At 47.9% G+C, this 21,445-nt stretch overlaps 1 protein-coding gene across 1 annotated transcript in view; it reads right to left on the bottom strand.

The window, feature by feature from the left end:
• The window catches only part of PHACTR3 (phosphatase and actin regulator 3), a 193,252-nt gene that overhangs the window by 48,512 nt on the left and 123,295 nt on the right, over positions 1-21,445 (bottom strand). Inside the window, exons 6-7 of the mRNA XM_088844394.1 lie at positions 18,778-18,952; positions 17,733-17,980 (exon numbers count right to left, since the gene is read on the bottom strand). Coding sequence (XP_088700520.1) covers positions 17,733-17,980; positions 18,778-18,952 — 423 coding nt within the window. The remainder of the gene's footprint in view (positions 1-17,732; positions 17,981-18,777; positions 18,953-21,445) is intronic.

Here is a 21,445-nt window from a genome sequence, read left to right as displayed (position 1 = left end):
GAATGGATATCTAGGCTAGTGCTTATTCTGGCTCTTTTAAGCAAAGCTTCAGGGACTGCCCTCATTTCTGTGTTTCCCTGCGCATGAATGAATATTCCCATCAGCTCCATTTCTGGGAAGGCAAGCGTTCCTGAGCCAAAGCTGCTGAGTATTTTAGGTTTAGACAGACACTCCTCTCCCCCATCCACCCTGGATCGTCTCCTCGCTATTCCTCCCAGAATCCCAGTCTTGAGTACCATCCTGAGAAGAGGGAGGAACGTAAATGGGGTCATGTATAAATATGAACAGAAGGCTGAGGAGTTGAAAATAAACTCAACACGAGATCTTTTTCTCAATTAGTCACATTTCAGAATTTATCCTAAGGACATACTCACGGAGACGTACACACCCTTAGCTACAAAGATGCTTATCCCCACACCACTAATGCAGCCCTTTGCCCAATAAACTGCATCTCCAGACTGGTGATCCTGGGGGGCGGGGGGTGGGGAGGAAGCCTCAGACCACGTGAGTGGGAGGAGGAAGGCATGAATGTCCCCCTACCCACCACGAGCTACAGGGGGCCCAGTGAGAAGCCCTCACACCTGCCTTGGCGCAAGCATGGATGCTGTGGGGCCGTCTTAAAGCTGCTACGGATTTTTTGGTTCAGATATTATACTTTTTAATTCTAGAATTTGCATTTGGTTCTCTTTTACAGTGTCTGTCTCTCTGTGAAGATTCTCCATCTGTTCATTCATCCTGTTCTCTGAGGCTCTGAACATGTTTGCAACAACGGCAGGTCTATTTCAGATTTGAACATGCTTGTCTACTCCACAGCACACGCCTTACTCTGAGGTTTGGCCTTTCTAGGGTTTTAAAAGATGGTCCATGGTGCTTACTGAAATCTCTCTGTAGTTTGGACTGATCCCAGCATCCCCAGCCTCCAGGATCACACACCTTCCTTGCTCCTACAGGTGATCTCTGCTAAGTCCTGAGGAATTCTGTCTGCCCTTGGCTGGCTGAATTTCCTCATGAACTTGAGGGGCCCCTTCACATACCCCCCTTTTTCAGGACCCTGTCCTACAAACTCCAGCTGCTTCAGCACCACAGAACTGTGATTTGTTTCCCATATCAATGTGACCACCACTCTGCTTGGAGGTCACCTCCTTGCACCCTCCACCCTAGGAAGATGCTCCAGGTAGAAAGTGGACAGTTGGTTTTGGGGCTCACTCTGTTTCCCCTGTCATCCAACGACAAGATTGAATTTCAAATGTGAGCTAGTACTGCAATTTCAGTGGATAATTCTTTGCATCACTATAATTCCACATCCCCAGAGTTCTGTGGAGTCTGCAGTCTAGTTTGGGTTGGTTGTTGATACAATAGGAGCTCTGTTGTATCAGATTATCACTGAGTCTGTGAGTCCCACACACAACTCTGCTGCTTGGTGCTTTTGGCAAGAACCACCAGAGTCTCACAGGCCCCACCACAAACAGCCCACCTGCTTGTCCCAAAGCTGGTGACCAAGCATTCCGGGATGCTGGTCTTGGGAGCATCCTGCATCCCAGTGACTTTCTGCAGCGCCACCTGGTGTGCATGTGGGGAATGGCCAGTTTACAGGTAACGCCAAACCCAGAGCCCCAGGCCAAGCAGGAGCAGTGACCAGTGGTGTTCTGTGCATTCATCCTCGTGAGGACAGGCAAGTTCTCACCTTATCAGGCTGCAGGTGACTCTTCACACCAGAGGATTTACTGCCAGGGGCTGTTCAACATACCCTCCACCACATTTAAAATAGGATTCAGATAACATAACACACTTTAGCTTTCACTTTTCACCAGCTGTGTCCCGGGTGAAAGGATGTCAGAGTCTGCAAAAAGGGCCACCCTTTCCTTCAGTTCAGGCAAGATCACAAGTGCCTGGCCCTGCCAGTCCCCACGGTGATGTCCCTGTATCATCACATTGTCCAACTCGATGTGTCAGGATTTCTCATCCAGACATGGCCCTCTTCCTCCTCTTTGCCTTCATGTCAGCTTTCAGAGTAGCCACGAGCTCCCTCGGGTGCTCCAGTTTTCCCTGAGAATACCCAGGAACCCAGAGCTGGGGCATGCAATGCTTGTCCAATAATCAACAAAGCAGATTTTTGTATAAGACACTGTAGCAAATTTTAGCTTTTATTTGAGGGTGGACCTATCAAGGATGAGATGGCTGGATAGTATCACCAATTCAATGGACATGAACTTGGGCAAACTCCATGAGACCGTGAAGGACAGGGAAGCCTGACGTGCTGCAGTCCATGGGGATGTGACCAAGAGACTGAACGACAACAGCAATCAAGGATGGATTTTGGACAAAGTACACCAGAATCACTAACCACCTCACCCCCACCCCATCTATGTTCTTTATGAAATGCTGATCTCTGGGCCTCACTTTAAAGGTTCAGGAGGTCAGGTGGTGGTAGAAAATAAAAATATTTACACAATGGTTATTTCTTGTCATCTTTCCTTCATTACTACTTTTGTGTACATTTTATAATGTTTGTAATACATTAGTAGGGTGCAACTCATGTATAGTTTATAAATAAATAAAAGAAAATAAATATAATACATAATGAATTAGCAAACAAATGCAATGTGAGCGCGTGTGTGTGTATATGCATGCTCCTCGGAGGCACCAACAGAAAACTTGGTGACCCTCTCTTTAGACAATTGGTTCTAAACGCTCATCTGGTCACAGCCTCACTGAGAATGATTTGCTAGGTCCCTTGTTTCCAGGGTAAAGTCCTGCCCCTGAGTGTCTTCAGTTCTAGAACCTATCTTGGGGGTTCTGTTTAGGTTCAAGTAAACATTTGGATGGCCTTCCCTGGTGGCTCAGTGGTAAAGAATCCACCTGCCAATGCAGGAGACTGCTTGCAATGAAGGAGATGTGAGTTTGATCCCTGGGCCGGGAAGATACCCTGCAGGAGGAAATGGCAACCTACTCCAGTATTCTTTCCTGGGAAATCCCATGGACAGAGGAACCTGGAGGGCTACAGTCCTTGGGGTTGCAGAGAGTCAGACATGACTGAGCGACTGAACAACAACAAACATTTGGAATCCTAAGACTATCACAGACTACACATGTCTGCTCAGGACACAGGGCAGCCCCAGGGCTCCCACTGGGAAAGTCCTCAAAGCAGGTCACATGGCTCCCCAGGAGCTCCTCCCCCAACAGGTGGCACAGCTCAGCTGACGATCAGGCAGGTGTGGGAGCTGCCCTTGAGCTGCACCGGGGCCTGCCTCTCTGTGGCTGTTGCCTGGGCTGTGCTGCTGGGCCCCCTCAAAAATCACTGCACTCAGAACCTCGGGTTTTATTTACATTCTTCCCCAAACAGATGTGTGCTTAGTTGCTCAGTTGTATCTGACTCTTTGAGACTCCATGGACTGTACAGCTCACCAGGCTCCTCTGTTCATGGGATTTCCCAGGCAAGAATACTGGAGTAGGTTGCCATTTCCTTCTCCAGGGGATCTTCCTGGCTCAAGGATTGAACCCAGGTCTCCTGTGTCTCCTAAACTGCAGGTTGTCTCTTTACCCAGTGAACCATAAGGAAGTCCTCTTCCCCAAACAGATGCAATGTACCACTCAGAAGTGATATTTTTCACCATTAGCAATATTGACTGGTGACACCATGGCTGGCATTATCAGCCTTCTCAGATTACCGAGGAAACTGTAAAACACTGATGGAGGAGATTCTCACATCAACCCCACGCCCACACCAACAAAGACTCTCCAGACTGGACGCCTCTGGGCTCCAGGTGGTCCACGCCAGCTTTAGTTTCCTAAGTGCGCCCACCTCTGCTGTATCTCTGAGACTTCACTAGCCTGGCAAACTCCTACTCCTACCTCAAAACCCTATGAAACAGCCTCTGGTCCTCCTCCTGATGTCTTCCTACCACCGAACCTGTTCTCAGCCCAGGCATCAGCTCCTCTGCTGCAGGCTGTGTTAAGCTGTATTACTCCTGCCTACCTGTGTGTTTGTGAGACTGAGAACTCCCCCAAAGCAGGAATGAGGGCTTTTCTAAAAAATACCCATCCTTATTGGTTTGCTCATGATAAAAGTAAGACATGTTCATTAAATCCAAAGTAAGCAGAAGACATGGTAAGAGTTAGAGCAGAAATCAGGAAAACTAAAAATAGAACAACATGGAAAAATCAATAAAACCAAAAGCTGGTTCTTTGAAAAGATAAATAAAATCAATAAGCATCTAGCCAGATTAAGAAAAAAAGGTAAAGGACACTAATTGCTAATAGTCAGAAATAAAAGAGGGACTATTAGTATAAACAATAGAATATTATCTATACTATTATCTATATATGTATGTATTATCTAGTATAGATAATAGTATATTATTAGTATAGATAATATGGTTGTTAAAAAGATATTAAAGGAATACTACAAACAATTTTGTGCCCATAAATTGGATAACCTAGATGAAATGGACCAATTCCTAGAAGACAATCTGCCAAAACTCACACAAGAAATCGATCATCTGAACAAGCCTCTACTAAATAAAACAAATCAATAAACAATAATCTTCTGAAACAGAAAGCACCAGGCCCAGAGGGGTTGACTTGTGAATTCTACCAAACTTGTGAGGAAGTGTTACATCAGTTCTCTACAATCAATTTCACAGTTTAGAAGCAGAGGGGTTACTTCCTAACTCATTCTATGAGGCCAGCAATACCCTAACACCAAAACCAAAGATGTCACAGGAAAAGAAAATCAAATATCAGAATCTCTCATGAACACAGATGCAAAAATCCCTAAAATATTAGCAAGACTGAATCCAAAAATGTGTAAAGAATTACACACCACAACCAAATGTAAATTTTTTACCAGATATGCAAGGCTGGGACAGCTTTTGCAAGTCAGTTGGTATAAGGAATCACATCAATAGGCTAAGAACTAATAATCACATGATCAAATTAACTGATGCAGAAAAAGCATCTGACAGACCCAATACCACCCATTTATGACTTTAAAAACTAGTAAAGAATGGCGTCATGAAATTCAAGCCATGAAATTAAAAGATGCTTGCTCCTTGGAAGAAAAGCTATGACCAACCTAGACTGCATTTTAAAAAGCAGAGGTATTACTCTGCCAACAAAGGTCCATATAGTGAAAGCTATGGTTTTTCCAGTAGTCATCTATGAATGTGAGAGCTGGACTATAAAGAAGGCTGAGCACCAAAGAATTGATGCTTTTGAACTGTGGTGTTGGAGAAGACTCTTGAGAGTCCCTAGGACTGCAAGATCAGTCAGTCAATCCTAAAGGAAATCAACCCTGAATATTCATTGGAAGATGAATGAAGCTGAAATCAAAGCTTCAGCTTTGATACTGAAGCTGAAGCTCTACTACTGTGGCCACCTGAAGTGAAGAGCCGACTCATTGGAAAAGATGCTGGGAAAGATTGAAGGGAGGACACAACTCCAGCCTCCTGGCCACAGTAGTGCCTACGGCCACAGGGAAATAGATGGCAGTGGAGGCAGGGCCAGGGACCTCATCCCTCTGATCACAGAAGTGCCCATAAATGCCCCCCCAACCTGCAGCAGCAATGCACATAAACCCCAAGACCCCAGACACACCAGAGTTACTCAGGACCCCGGCTCCCCCTGCCACAGTGGAGCCTGTGACTCAGGAGACCCTGGACACAGTGGAAGTGTCCGTCATCTGTGTCCTGGGTGGTGACCAGAAGCAACAAGGTACCAAGACCCCGGACACACAAGCAGAGGCAACAAGGGCATTAGGTGGAGGGTGCAAAGTGCTGATTCTCAACCAAGGCCAGAGGTAGTGCAGGTAAGAGAAGCCAGAAACGTGTGCTATAGCACCACCTACTGGAAAAGGAAAGAAAAGCTTCTTACTTCTCACCTGGCTAACTCATGTCCCACTCTTCTGCAACCCCATGGACTGTAGCCCGCCAGGCTCCTCTGTCAATGGGATTTTCCAGGCAGAAGACTGGAGTGGGTTGCCATTTCCTTCTCCAGGGAATCTTCCTGACCCAGGGATGGAGCCCACGTCTCCTGCATTGGCAGGCAGATTCTTTACTGCTGAGCCACCAGGGAAGTCTATTGAATTGTTAGAATCAAGTTTAAAAAAAATTAAAAAGCTTTACTTAGAGAACAAAGTTGTTCAAAGCTTCAAATGCAGTGGCAGAGGAACAACTCATCAAGTGCCACGGAGAACCACAGTAACGTTGCTCCACAAAACAAAAAACAAACAAACAAACAAAAAAAACACGACAATTCTCCAGAAACCAAACTTCAAGTCATGGAATACTGTGATCCAATCAATAGAGGATTCAAAACAGCTGTCACGGAGAAAAGCAATGAGCTACAAGAAAGCTCAGCAAGGCAGTTCAACAAGCTCAGGAACAAAATTAGAGAACAGACGGAATACTGTACCAGAGAGATTGAAATTCTAAAAAGGAAAAAAATTATGGAGCTGAAAAATTCAACAAACAAGATAGAAAACGCAAGTGCAATGCACTGGAGAGAGAGGAGACGACAGGCAAGAGAGAATTAGTGAGCTTAGAGATGGGAATCCAGAAACGAGTCGGGTCCTCTAGAGGAGGAGAGAAAGTGAAAGAAAGCAAAAGTCACTCAGTCGTGGCCGACTCTTTGTGACTCCATGGACTATACGGTCTGGAATTCTCTACTGGATACTGGAGTGGGTTGCCATTCCCTTCTCCAGGGGCTCTCCCCAACCCAGGGACTGAACCCAGGTCTCCTGCATTGCAGGTGGATTCTTTACCAGTTGAGTCATAATGGAAGCCCAGAGGAGCGGGAAGAATATTTCAAAAAATGAGGAAATTCTAAAAGAACATTATTATGACTCTTTTAGGAGGAACATTAGGAGAGTGAGCAGGCAAGATTTTATTTAAAGAAATAATAGCTGAGGACTTCCCTGGTGGCCCAGTGATTAAGAATCCACCTGCCAACGCAGGGGGTGTGGGTTCGATCCCCGGTCCAGGAAGATTCCACCTCCGGCGGAGCAAATAAACCCATCCACTACAACTTACTGAGTCTGTGACAGCAACTACTGAAGCCTGTGTACCTACAGTCTGTGCTCCACAACAAGAGAAATCACCTCAATGAGATGCCCACATACTGTAACTAGAGAGTGGCTCCTGCTCGATGCAACTATGAAGACCCAGCAGAGCCAAAAATAAATAAAATTCTAAAAAGAAATAATAGCTGAGAACACCCCAGACCTGGGTAAGGAGCAGAAGAGACAAGTCCATGAAGCTAAGGGAACACCTAATTACCTCAAAAGAGACCTTCCTTCTCCAAGACACACTGTATTAAAACTGTCGAAAGTCAATAACAAAGAATTTTCAAGGTATCCCAAAGAAAATGAAAAGTGACCTACTAAAGAACCCCATCAGGCTGCCAGTGGAACCCTACAGGCCAAGGGAGTGGCCTGGCCTCCTCAAAATACTGAAAGAGAGGGACTGTCCCCCAAGATTCTATCCAGAAAAGTTATCATTCAGATAGAGAGGAGAAGTAAATGCTTTCCCAGACACACAAAGGCTGAAGGAGTCAGACCTGCTCTGGACCTGCCTTACAGGAAATGCTGAAAGGAACTCTTCCACCTGAAGCAAAGAGGGGACAGCACACACCTGTGTGAGCAACATGGCAACAGGCAGAGTCAGAAACTGCAATTCTATATCAGAGTGGGTTTTTAGGTGGCTCAGATGGGAAAGAATCCACCTGCAACGCAGGAGACCTGGGTTTGATCCCTGGGTTGGGAAGATCCCCTGGAGGAGGGCATGGCAACACACTCCAGTATTCTTTCCTGGAGAATCCCATGGACAGAGGAGCCTGGCGGGCTACAGTCCATGGGGTCACAAAACGTCAGACACAACTGAGCAACTAAGCACACACAGCATAAAGGTTAAAAGAGGAAAAAATTAGTAAAAATAACCATGCGAAAGTGTTAGTTGCTGAATCGTGTCTGCCTCTGCGACCCCATGGACTGTAACCTGCCAGATTCCTCTGTCCATGGGATTCTGCGGGCAAGAAGACTGGAATGAATCCTCCTCCAGGGGATCTTCCCAACCCAGGGATTGAACCTGGGTCTCCTGCATTACCGACAGATTCTTTACGGTCTGAGTCACCAGGGAAGCCCCAAAATAACGACCTTCAATTTGGTAACAAACTTGAATATAAAAAGGAATAATACGAAACATAAACGGGGAAGAAGAAAAGGACAGAAAGCATATAGGCCAAAGGAGACGGGAATGTCACCAGCGGAAGAGACTATTGTATCTACACGATTGATACAAGCACGGTGAGCACAAAATGTGAATCTAGAGCAGAGACGCAAAGCGTAAAAAAGAGAAAACAAAGTGTCATGGAAAATCACCAACCCCAGACAACAGAAACACAAGGAAAGAGCAGCCGTGGTGATGCACAGCTACCAGAAACCAGAGGCAAAACGGTAGCACCAAGTCCTCCTTTATCAGGAATCGCCCTCCATGTAAACGGATTGAACTCACCAATCAGAAGATGCAGACTGACTCACTGGAGGAAAAGCAAGGCCCAAAAGGCAGTTCTCCAGGACTCCCCAGCCCTGCCGCTCACCGCTCGAATGGCCCTTTCCAACAAAGCCTTTCACTTTGTCAGAAAGACGAAAAACAAGAAGACAGCTGTATGCTGCCTCCAGGAGACACAGCCTAGCTTTAAAGACGAACACAGGTTCAAAGTGAGGGTATGGAAGATGACCCTATAAGCAAACAGCGGTCAAAAGGAAGCGGATGTAGCCACACTTATATCAGAGGAAATAGACTTCAAGTCACAAAAGCAACAAGAGACAAAGATGGACTTATACAATCTTTTTCAACAAATGGTGTTGGAACAACTGGACACCCATATACAAAACTGAAAACAAAAGGTGAACCTAGACACAGACCTTCCTCCCTTCACAAAAATGAATTCTGAGTGAGTCACAGACCAAAATATAAACTGTTACATGATAAAAATCCTAGATCACACAGGAAGTAACCGAGGTGACCTAAGGTATGGCAATGCCTTTCGATACACAAGAGCAAAGGCACACTTCCAGGAATAAACCAATTGATCACTTGGAGTTTATGAAGTTGAAACTTCTGTTACAGACAGTTTTAGGAGTATGATGAGAAGAGTTATGGACTGGGAAACAACATTTTCAAAATATATCTGATAAACAAATGTCATCCAAAATATACCAAAATCCCTTAAAATTCAACAATAAGAAAACAAACCACCCAATTAAAAAATGGGCCAAAAACCTTAACAGACACCTCACCATTTGGATACAGATGGCAAATCAACAAATGAAAAGATGTTACATCTCATGTGCCACTGTGTGTTAGTTGCTCAGCCTTGTCCGACTCTTTGCGACCCCATGGACTGTAGCCCACCAGGCTCCTCTGCCCATGAGATTTTCCAGGCAAGCATGCTGGAGTGGGTTGCCAAAGATGCCCCATGTCATGTGCCACTAGGGAAATGTGAATTAAAACAATAATGCGATACCACTACAAATCTATTAGAATTGCCAACACCCGGGACACCAACAACCAACCAAACGCGGGTCAGGATGTGGAGCAACAGGAACTTTCTCCTAGTGCTTGTGGGAACAGAAAACGGTACAGTCATCCTGGAAGACTGGTGGTTTCCTACAGAACTCAACAACTCTTTACCATATGATCCAACAACTGCACACTTTGGTATTCACCCAAAGGATCTGAAAACTTACACCCACACAAAAACCTACACACAGATATTTACAGCAGCTTTGTTCATAGTTGCCAAAACTCAGAAGCAACCAAGACTTCCTTCAGTAGGTGAAAGGATAAATAAACTGTGGTACATCTAGACAGTGGAATATTATTCTGTGTGAAAAAGAAACGAGGGTGTGAGAAGGAGAGAAACAGGTGCAGCAGAAGAGGAGGCACAAACTCCCAGTTAAAAAATCAGTGAGTCACAGGCAGGAAATGTACGCTATAGGAAATATGGCCAATAATTAAGCGATATCTTCGTACGGTGATAGATGGTAACTAGACTTACGGAGACCATTCTGAAATGTACAGAAATATTGAATCACTCTGTTGTGTACCAGGAACTCACATAGTGTTGTAGGTTCAAAAGCAAACTCACAGAAAGAGATCAGTCTTGAGGCCACCAGCAGCAAGGCGTGGAAGGAGGAGGAATTGGATGAAGGTGGTCAAAAGGTACAAATTTCCAGCTATAAGATAAATAAGGAATGCAATGTACATGATAAATACGAGCAATAGAGTTAACATCGATGTTTGTTATATATGAGGTGCTTTTTTTAAATTATTTTTTATTGGAGGCAAATTATTTTACAATATTGTATTGGTTGGTTTTGCCATACATTGACATGAATTCGCCCCGGGTGTACATGAGTTTTTAAAAGAGTAAATCCTAAGAGTTCTCATCACAAGAAAAAAATTTTTTTCCTCTAATTTTGTATCTATATGAGATGATAGATGTTTACTACACTTATGTGAAATTCATTTCAGGAGGTAGGTAAGTGAAGAACATTATGCTGTGCACCTAACTTACACAGTGTTATTTGTCAATTATATCTCAAAAAAACTGGGGAAAGTAAAAATAAGGGGAAAAAAAGTAAAAAAATTAAATGAGTCATCCAGCCACAAAATGACAAGGCAGAAACATAAAATGTGTATTACTGTGTGAAAGAAGCCAATGTGAAAAGACTGCCTACTGTGATTCCAACTGTGACACTCTGGAAAAGGCAAAACCATGGAGACAGAAAAAAGACGAGTGCTTGCCAGGGGTTGAGGAGAGGGAGGAATGAGGAGACAGAGCACAGAGGATTGTCAAGGTGCTGAAACTTCTCTGTTGATACCACAAAGATGGACACGCCATTGTCCGTTTGTTCAAAATCACAGCACACACACACACACAATTAAAGTATGGACTTTGGGTGATGTGTCAATGTAGGTTCACCAGTTTTAACAAATGCTGCCACTCTGGAGAGGGTGTTGATGATGTGGTCGGGGTGGGGAGGCTGTTCAGGTATGGGGCAGGGGATAGGGGAAAACTATTCACTCTTAATTTGCGATGAACCTAAAATTGCTCTAAAAAGCATGCTGTTGGGTTAGTCACTCCTCCATGTCCGACTCTTTGTGATCCCATGGACTGTAGCTTGCCAGGCTCCTATGTCCATGCGATTCTCCAGGCAAGAATACTGGAGTGGGTTGCCCTTCCCTTCTCCAGGGGAACTTCCAGACCCAGAGATTGAACCCAGGTCTCCAGCATTGCAGGCAGATTCTTTACTGGCTGAGCCACCAGGGAAGCCCAAACAAATGCTTCCCTTACCAGGAATTGAACCCGACCCATGATGATGACAGAACTGAATCCTAACCACTAGATCACCAGGGACTAAAAAGCAAAATCTTTTCTAAAAGTCACCTTTGATGGACCTGAGAACATGCTGCGTCTCCTGCCATTTTCTGGGGCTGACTGCGCATGCCCATAAAGGTATCAGGGATGCGGGCGGGTATGTGTGAAAACGCGTTTGAGAGCATGTACACAGGGTAGGAGACTTAACCACACAGCCCATAACACATCTTTCTGTACTGGTCAAGGCACCGTGTTTGCCTTGCATGGAAATCCAACGGTCAGACCCAGACTACAGCAAATACACTTTTCACTTCAACCAGAACCAACAGGACAGTCTAACCAGGACAGCTGATTCAGGGGCAGGTCTGCCTCAGACGGGGCCCCCAACACCTCAAGAATTAAGCCCTAATGTAGATGCTACTAGAGGATTCTGGTGGATGAGATGTTTGATAACAAACACTTCCTGGAGCGGTGACACTGGACAGACATCACATGCAAAGGATCCATCGACACCAAGTTATGAGGATAAATAAATACCAGTGCCGTTTCTTCAAGAACATTAGAGATACCAGGGAACATTTCATGCACAGATGGGCTCAATAAAGAACAGACATGGTACAGACCTAACAGAAGCAGAAGACATTAAGAAGAGGTGGCAAGAATACACAGAAGAACTGTACAAAAAGATCTTCATGACTCAGATAATCACGATAATGTGATCACTCACCTAGAGCCAGACATCCTGGAGTGTGAAGTCAAGTGGGCCTTAGGAAGCATCACTACAAACAAAGCTAGTGGAGGTGATGGAATTCCAGTTGAGCTATTTCAAATCCTAAAAGATGATGCTGTTGAAGTGCTGCACTCAATATGCCGGCAAATTTGGAAAACTCAGCAGTGGCCACAGGACTGGAAAAGGTCAGTTTTCATTCCAATCCCAAAGAAGGGCAATGCCAAAGAACGCTCAAACTACCACACAATTGCACTCATCTCACACACTAGTAAAGAAAATTCTCCAAGCAAGGCTTCAGCAAAACGTGAACCATGAACTTCCAGATGTTCAAGTTGGTTTTAGAAAAGGCAGAGAAACCAGAGATCAAATTGCCAACATCTGTTGGATAATTGAGAAAGCAAAAGAGTTCCAGAAAAACATCTATTTCTGCTTTATTGACTATGCCAAAGCCTTTGACTGTGTGGATCACAATAAACTGTGGAACATTCTGAAAGACATGGGAATACCAGACCACTTAACCTGCCTCTTGAGAAATCTGTATGCAGGTCAGGAAGCAACAGTTAGAACTGGACATCGAACAACAGACTGGTTCCAAATAGGAAAAGGAGTATGTCAAGGCTGTATATTGTCACCTTGCTTATTTAACTTATATGCAGAGTACATCATGAGAAACGCTGGGCTGGAAGAAGCACAAGCTGGAATCAAGATTGCCTGGGGAAATATCAATAACCTCAGATATGCAGATGACACCACCCTTATGGCAGAAAGGGAAGAACTAAAGATGAACTTGATGAAAGTGAAAGAGGAAAGTGAAAAAGTTGGCTTAAAGCTCAACATTCAGAAAACTAAGATCATGGCATCTGCTCCCATCACTTCATGGGAGATAGATGGGGAAACAGTGGCAATAGTGACAGACTTTATTTTGGGGGGGCTCCAAAATCACTGCAGATGGTGACTGCAGCCATGAAATTAAAAGATGCTTGCTTCTTGGAAGAAAAGTTATGACCAGCCTAAACAGCATATTAAAAAGCAGAGACATTACTTTGCGAACAAAGGTCCATCTAGTCAAGGCTATGGTTTTCTAGTAGTCATGTGTGGATGTGAGAGTTCGACTGTAAAGAAAGCTGAGTGCCAAAGAATTGATGCTTTGGTGTTGGAGAAGACTCTTGAGAGTCCCTTGGACTGCAAGGAGATCCAACCAGTCCATCCTAAAGGAGATCAGTCCTGGGTGTTCGTTGGAAGGACTGATGTTGAAGCTGGAACTCCAATACTTTGGCCACCTGACATGAAGCTAACTCACTTGAAAAGACCCTGATGCTGGGAAAGATTGAAGGCGGGAGAAGGGGGATGACAGAGGATGAGATGGTTGGATGGCATCACCGACTCAATGGACATGAGTGAGTAAACTCTGGGAGTTGGTGACGGACAGGGAGGCCAGGCATGCTGCAATCCATGGGGTTGCAAAGAGTCAGACACGACTGAGTGACTGAACTGAACTGAATTGAGTGCAGTGTCTGTGATTAATAATTGATGAAGCCGCCACCTGGCACTTCTCTCCTTCTGCACCTCCGTCTGTCAGTCCTAAGTCGCTTCAGCTGTGTCTGATTCTTTGTGAGCCTATAAACTGTAGCCCCTCCAGGCTCTTCTGTCCATAGGATTCTCCAAGCAAGAATACTGGAATGGGTTGCTATTTCCTCCTCCAGGGGATCTTCCCAACCCAGGGATTGAACCTGTGTCTTTTATGTCTCCTGCATTGGCAGGCAGCTTCTTTACCACTAGCACCACTTCTGCACCTCAGAGATCTACAAATGACATACCAGCTGTGACCCTAGGAGTGGGGTTTGAACTCGAGAGAAGCCAAGAAAAGCTGATCTTTGCTGCTGCCCTACAGGGCAAAGCAGAATGTGTTCATGGGTTTTTCCCATGGTGAATCATTTCCCCCCAAAAGTAAGATGTGTAGATTTCCCAGAACCGATATGGAATTTCTCCCTCCAGGCATTTTGTCCCAGAGATCCATAACTCTGAAGGAGCTATGGACACAAATGAGAGCGTAATAAATGTGAAGAGCCCACATTCTGTACTGGATTTCAGGGTCCAGGGATCCCGGACTGTGTACCATGGCCTCAGTCACAGATGTCAGGGCTCCTCTCTGGATGTGAGGCTCTCCAGGTATGCCTCACTGTGTGCAATGGTCCCAGCCCTCCATGGATGCTCAAAGGGTTGGATGTGAGCCTTTGACCTTGAGCCCCAATGCTGGTACCCACAGGAGGGGCAGTTTTGCCCAGGTTTGCAAACATAATCAGCGCAGCCCTTCCCAAGCACAGCCTGGTGGGACTCTGGGCATGTTAACATCAGCAGAGCTTCTAGAATGAGTTCTACCCTCCCTGTTCCCATCACTACTGTCAATCTCCAAGTTCAGTTAAGGACACTGGTTTTTGGAGACAAACAACAAGAGACTCAGGTTTGACCCACACCCTGGGAGAAACCTCGAAGGGGGAAAGTGGCTGATCCCCACAGGAGACTATAGACACCACCTCCTTCCATCCCAATACCCAGTCACGCATGACATTTATGGTGTGTGTAGCATGTGGGGCTGCAGGCATGGCAGGAGCCTCTACGTGATGAAGCCCTGACCTCAGGCATCCGTGCTGGTGGGGAGAGGACTCAGGGACAGAAGGAGAGGGAGGGGCCAGCAGAGCCGTGGTGGGGAAGAGTCACTTGTTTAAGCCTGCCACCTTCCTGGAGGAGGTGGTATTTTAAACCCAGTGGAGCTACACATACCTCCTACTCAGTGAGAATGGGAGCCCTTTGGTAGGTGCATGTGGAGGTAGAGGGTGTGGCCAGGTCCCCGGGGGACCAGGAGGAGACAAGCCAGGTGATGGGGACAGGCCACAGGGGTCTCGGTGAGGACCTGCATTAAACCCTCAGGAAGCCCCTGGAGGGGTGTGAGCAAAGGGTGACATTGCCTGATGTCCATCGGTGTGGAGGGGCTAGAACAGGGGTGATGGCAAAGGCAGGGGCGCCGGGGGGAGGCTGAATCCAGGCAAGAGAAGACAGAGCAGCTCAACAGAGGAGAATCGGCCTGACATCTCCAAGGAAGTGCCATATGAATGTCAGGTGCCAAGTCAAAAGTGGTGAGATGGCCCCAGGTCATGGAAGATCAGAGGCCCTGCTCATGGGGACAGGGAGCAGTCTGGGTTTGGAGGCAAAGATTGAGAGCTCAGATCCGAAGCGGTCAGGTCAGAGACACCTCCGAGACCCCAGGGGATGTGCTGAGTGCACAGGGGACCTCTTGGAGCTCAGGGCACATGGGCTGGAGGATCATTGGATAGGCAGACGGCAGTCAAAGCCATTCACCCAGCAGCTACCCACTCACTCCTACTTAGAACTGGGTGTATGTGGATGAGAGGTACCACATATAGACAGCAGTGAAACACATAATAATTGAATAACTGATAGATTTGTGAAGAGACAGAGAGGCTTCCCTGGAGGCTCAGACAATAATGAATCCACCTCCAATGCAGAAAACCCAGGTTTGATCCCTGGATCAGGAAGATCTCCTGGAGAAGGGAACCCACCCCAGTACTCTTGCTTGGAAAATCCCATGGACAGAGGAGCCTGGTGGGCTACAGTCCGAAGAGTTGCAAAGTCAGACACAACTGAGCAATGAACTCTTCACTTCAGAAGATAGATAATCACAAAAATCATGGTAAAACTGCAACTGTGCGGAGCGCTGAAGGAAGGGTCAGAGTGCTGTCTTTAGAGTGGAGGATGAGGGAGTTTGATCTGATCAGTGAGGAGGAGGCTGAGGTACATGGGAACCCACCCAGGCTGCAGGTCCCAACTAAGGCAGGTGGTCCCACAGCTGAGGACCTGATGATGGGGTTTGTAGGGGTGGGGGGTAAAAGGCCCTGGGGGTGACCCTGGATCCATGAGAAGAGGAGCATGTTACATCATCAGGAGCAGCTGCTCCAGGTAGACCGTGACCCCCAAGGACTGGTGTACCCAGAACCTGGGAACGTGACCTTATTTGGGCAGGGGGGGAGGTGGATGTAATTTGCTTTTGCAGATGTAATTAAGGTAGGGATCTTAAAATGAGGAGATCATCCAGGATTATCCAGATGGGCCCTAAATCCCATGATAAGGAAAGGAGAGGACACACAAGAGCTGATGCAAGATGGTGGCAGAGATCTGACTGATGCAGCCACAAGGCAAGGGCCACCTGGAGCCCCCAGCAGCTCAAAGAGGCAGGAAGGATCCTCCCCTTGCCCAGAGCAGTGGGCAGAGCCCAGGGAAGCTCCAAACACTGTACAAGGTACAGGGTAGCCCACACAGAGGATCGTCCAGCCCTCAGTGTTGCCGAGGTTGAGGGACCTGCTTCAACCCTGATCCCTGTGTACATCAGCCATTCTCAGATGTCACTCTGTCCTGTAGGAGGCTGATGGGTGTTTAAAGGAAAAAGTCCCAGAACCAGGTAAGTCTGGGAAACAGCACAGGCTTCAGCATTTTCTCAGATGTCTAGGGTCTTTGGTTTTGGGTTTCTGGCATGAAGACCCTGGTTTGACTTCTGTCAGCCACTTCCAACCACATGTGAGCTTCATCCCAGCCCCCCAACACACACACTACGGCTGGTGCTCCCAGAAGTGCTTCACCAGACCCAAAGTGGACAAGGTCCAGAGGGATGCAAGGTCACAGGAGGGGTGACAGCCAAGGCCAGTATCCAGTCCGGGGCTCCTGGTCTGTCCACCTGGTCACGGCTGCCCCCGCCTGACCCCCTTAGCACCAACCAAGTCACAGTCAACACCAACCCTTCCCTGCTTCCCATCAACACTGGCACCAGGTCCCCAGGCACTCCCTGCAGACTGTGGTGACTGTCACCATGAGGTGCTTTCAAGAGGAACAATAACCCCTCACTTAGGAATAATAACCCTCCCCTAAAGGCCTTACAGCCATGTCACTTTTGACCCTCCTGCAAGAGACGGCGCTCAGCACAGCTCACATCAGGACTGAGTACCCATTATCACAAGGGACCTATGATGCTCTGTCTCTTGAGCCCCCATACCCTCAAGGATAAGACAGAGCAAATATTCTAACCTGGAGAACACACTGTGAGAACAGACAGACCTCCAAGGACCTGGTGGACACATGGTCCGGAACAAGCAGACACTGCCGGGTTTACAGTAGATCTGAGATGACCACTGGCATCAGCCTGCCCTCCCTTCCTCCCACTTCCATCTCATCTTGCTTTCTTATTAACATTCTCTGCTACATCCTCCAAATGCTGGCAATCCAAGTGCCACCAACACGACATCCTGCTACATCATCCAAAGCATCGATGCTCTCAGTCACTGGCTGAGCCACTTTTGTTTCTTCAAATACACATGAAAATGTATATGCGACTATCAGAATCAAACAAGTTTCCTCGGGTTCCTCCTAATTGTGCCCTGAGCCAGGCCACAGGTCCCAGCTCACATACAATGGGGCATCTCTCTCCATGACTCCCTGGCACATGCCCTTCACCCTGTGCCCTTGGCTCTGGCAGCAGCAGAACCCCCAAACCTGTGCTTGGGCTCCACGCCTCTGGAAGGAGGCTCCCGCCCCAAGAGACCCACCCTCTGCTCACCAGAGATGATGGAGTCGTTCAGGGCCTCTTCATCCTGATACAAGAGCAGGTCGTCCTTGAGTTCAGAATTCAGGATCAGGTTCTCCTTATTCTCCTCAGACTCCTTGGCCACAGTCCGCTTACCGTCAGAGGCCCCGTCGAAGCTCCAGGCCTCCTCCCGCTCCTTGCCCCGCTCCACGCTGCACGTCCTTGACAGCCGGACGTCCACACGTTTCTTCGGGGACCCTTTGCTGTCCCTGCCTTGGAAGCTGAATCAGAGATGCATCTCAGGTTATACACTGTCCCCGTCACCTGGACACCCTTAAGTTGCCCTGAAGACTTATAACGGGCTTTGCAAAGACGGCCCTTGAGTGTGTGCAACTGATACTCAGGACAAGAAGTGCCAGAGGCTCACAGGGCTTTCAGCCCAAGGCTGCTCAGAATGTGTTGTTATGAATGATGCTGACATGCATGTAATGAAACCTGCTGAGACAGCGCAGCCAACGTGCAGATCAAGGATTTCCTAAGAACCGAGCAGGGCATCTTCTTTGTCCAATATTTCTGCCAAGCCACATGTGTGTTCTGGCATCTATTTTGCCCTCCAGTGACTCACTAGTCTTCAGTCTATGAGGCACGTGAGGTCAAGAGTAAGAGTTAGATTCCGGGCAGGTTACTTGTGCTCTTGCCGGATGAAAACGGGACGCGATCAGACTCCCCGGACAATGTAACGGCTGCTTCTCCCTCTCAATCCTCTCGTGTGATGCTCTCCCTCGACCCTGGGCCCCTGGACCCTCCAGGGGAAACGCAGGGGCTTTGTACACTCATGTGTACAGTTCCCACCCGATCCCTCTCAGGATGTGGCCACTGAGACCAGCTACCAACCAGCTGCAGAGCCCGGTGCAAAACTGAAAAAGCAAGCGCCTTGCTCAACAACTGAGAATTCCAGGACAGTGAGAGCGGAGCTATGAGGCCAGCCTGGACCCAACCCCTGTGACTCCCCCCAGTGAGGCTGGCCTTGGATGGGGGTTCAGGCATACAGGTCCCCCCACCAGGGGAGGGGCCTCACCTGTCCTGGCGGTGCTTGGTGGCCAGCGCCCTGTGCAGCTCCTCAATGACGCGGCTGGGGGGCAGAGGCCGGTGGACAGTGGTGAGATGAGGAGAGCCCGTGGGCGTGGAAAGCTGTCCTCGGAGGGAAGGGTCAGCACTTTTCCCGCCAGAGCCTTGGAAGAGTGTGGCCTGGCCTGGAGCATGAGAAGAACCAGTAAGAAGACAAGTCTTTGGGGTCAGAGACGAGGGGCTTTGCTGAAACACAGGAGCCCGTGAGCAGAGAGGACACAGGGCTCCCGGCCAGGTGAAGATCTCCGATCTGAGATGCTGTGCCTGGCTCCCTCCCCCCAGAGATGGAGATGGGTACATCCCTGATCAGTTCCCCTCCATCCTTGGGACCCCTGAGCTGAACGGACAGCAGTGCCCATAGGCCCTTGGCAGGGTCTCAGGCACGGAAAGCCCCCTTCCTATCTCTCTACGACAAACTTGACATCCTGAAGCCACACTTCCTCTTGTGGAAGCTGGAAGAACTCCCCAAGCTCTACATCCACTGCTCAGCCTGGACCACCACCACAGCCTCCTTTTGCTTCCCCATCACCCATTCGCATCTGCCTCCAATCTACACCTCTCCTTGTGGGAATCTTCCGATCATGGCCCTCCCATTCTCCTTGGGATAAGATCTGGGCTGATGCCAAGTCCCAGGGCCCCACATGTTGTTCCCAATCATATTTTAATATGCTTATTCCTCTTTTTTATATATAAATTGAAGTATAGTTGATTTGGGCTTCCCTGGTGGCTCAGCAGTAAAGAATCCACCTGCCAATGCAGGAGATGCAGGTTTGATCCCTGGGTCAGGAAGATTCCTGGAGAAGGAAATGGCAACCCACTCCAGTATCCTTGCCTGGAAAATCCCATGGATAGAGGAGCCTGGTAGGCTTCAGTCCACGGGGTTGCAAAAGAGTTAAACACGACTTTGCAATTGAACACTCACACAGTTGATTTACAATATTGTGCTAATTTCAGATGTACAGCTAAGTGATTCAGTTTAATGTTGAGACATATTTTGAGATGTTTAAAAAACAGGCAACATATTTTAAAAGTATTAAACACCATGCGTGTGTGTGCTCAGTGGGACTAACCCCATGGACGATCTCCCGCCAGGCTCCTCTGTCCTCCCTCCCCCTCTGCTGCCGCCTAGTGGCCACATGTTGAAGCAACCATCTCCCCGCTAAAGGAAATTGAGACCAAGTCGCCAAAATGCAGACTCAGCTACAAGAGATCCAGGCAGAAGTTCACAGCAGGTAACCCTCCTGTCCTCTCCCACTCCTAATCCAGTCCTCAGACTCCTCACCCCTGAGGGGTGGGTGGGACCCAGAGGAGCCGACCACAGGCGCCTAGGACCCACAATTTAAGACGTGGAGGGGTCACGGGAGACAAAACGGGCTGAGGTCTGATCGCGTCCAAGCACAATGCAGGCAGAAAGTCTCTAAGCAAATTACACAGAAGCCAGAATAAAGCGGGGGAATGGTGCCTTAGCCAGTGTATTTCCAAATGATTCATGTTTCAATGGATGGAATGGGGATTATCACGAAGATAGTAACAAAATACAGGGCAGTATTATTTGCCTCAAAATTTCATCTGTGTGACCACATCACCACTAAATGCTCTGATTCATTCCCAGAGATGGAGAAAGAGGTAGGAGGCAGACCAAGGGGTCACATCACCTGACTGTTCCTTTGATCAGTCACCTGCACTCGCTGAGCACCTGCTGTATGCAGACACTGGGATCTGGGGCTGAGGGCAGAGTTCCCGCCCTAGAAGGGCTGGTCCAGGGATCAAGGGCTGGGCTCCAGGGAGGGGCTGGGCTCCAGGGAGTACCTGGGGCTGGGCAGCTCCTGACAAGTGGTAATTCATCATATTATCGCTGGTGGTCGGGGATTAGAGCAATGCTGCTGAGCTCTGCTATCCGCTGTCACCTTCATGCCCACTGCCTGCAGAGGCAGTGTAAGGATTTATTCTTAAAAACAACCATCTCTTTGTGAAGGGCCTGCTTTTCCTGAGACCTGTAGTGTCTCCTGTTTCCAGCAGTGATGAGACAACATGTACCAAAACTTGAAAAGTCAATGTCTCCATGTCCTGGGATCTTTCAGCCAGGGTGGCCAAAGCTACAGAAGGAGATGCCCTGGGGGGGCCTCTGCTTAGCTGGGCTCCCCGCTCTGACCACCACCCTTTAGTCTGGTGTGGATTCCTGGCTCTGCCTTGCTGGTCGGAGCGCCCACAGAGGTGAGCAGAGATCATAAGTGAGACAGAAAGAAAGGGAGGGGAGACAGAGAGGGAAGGAGGGAAGGAACAGAGAGAACTCAAGAGAAGGAGGGGACGGGAGGTAGAAGAGGGCGTGATAAGAAGGAGGGACAGAGGTAAAGGGCAGGGAGGGAGAAGGTAAGAAGAAAGCGACAGACCCTGACCCAGGAGCAGAGAAGGACAGTCAGACACCCGAGTACCCAGATAGCAAGGCTGTGGCTGTGTCTCCTGCCTTCAGATTCTGGAAGAAACCTTTCACAATTGCCCCATGTTTGCTTAAGGGAGCCCAAGCCCCTGCTCCTGTCAACCAAGCTCCTCAACAAGGGCTGCCCTCCCGCCTCCAGCTCTGCTCCCCAGGACCTGCTCAGAGCCCCACTCACAAAAGC

The sequence above is a fragment of the Moschus berezovskii genome, chromosome 15, assembly GCF_049115385.1.
Source record: "Moschus berezovskii isolate FMDL1 chromosome 15, NW_MosBer_1.0, whole genome shotgun sequence".
In the NCBI taxonomy this organism is placed as follows: domain Eukaryota; kingdom Metazoa; phylum Chordata; class Mammalia; order Artiodactyla; family Moschidae; genus Moschus; species Moschus berezovskii.
This window is presented reverse-complemented; position numbering and strand designations above follow the sequence as displayed.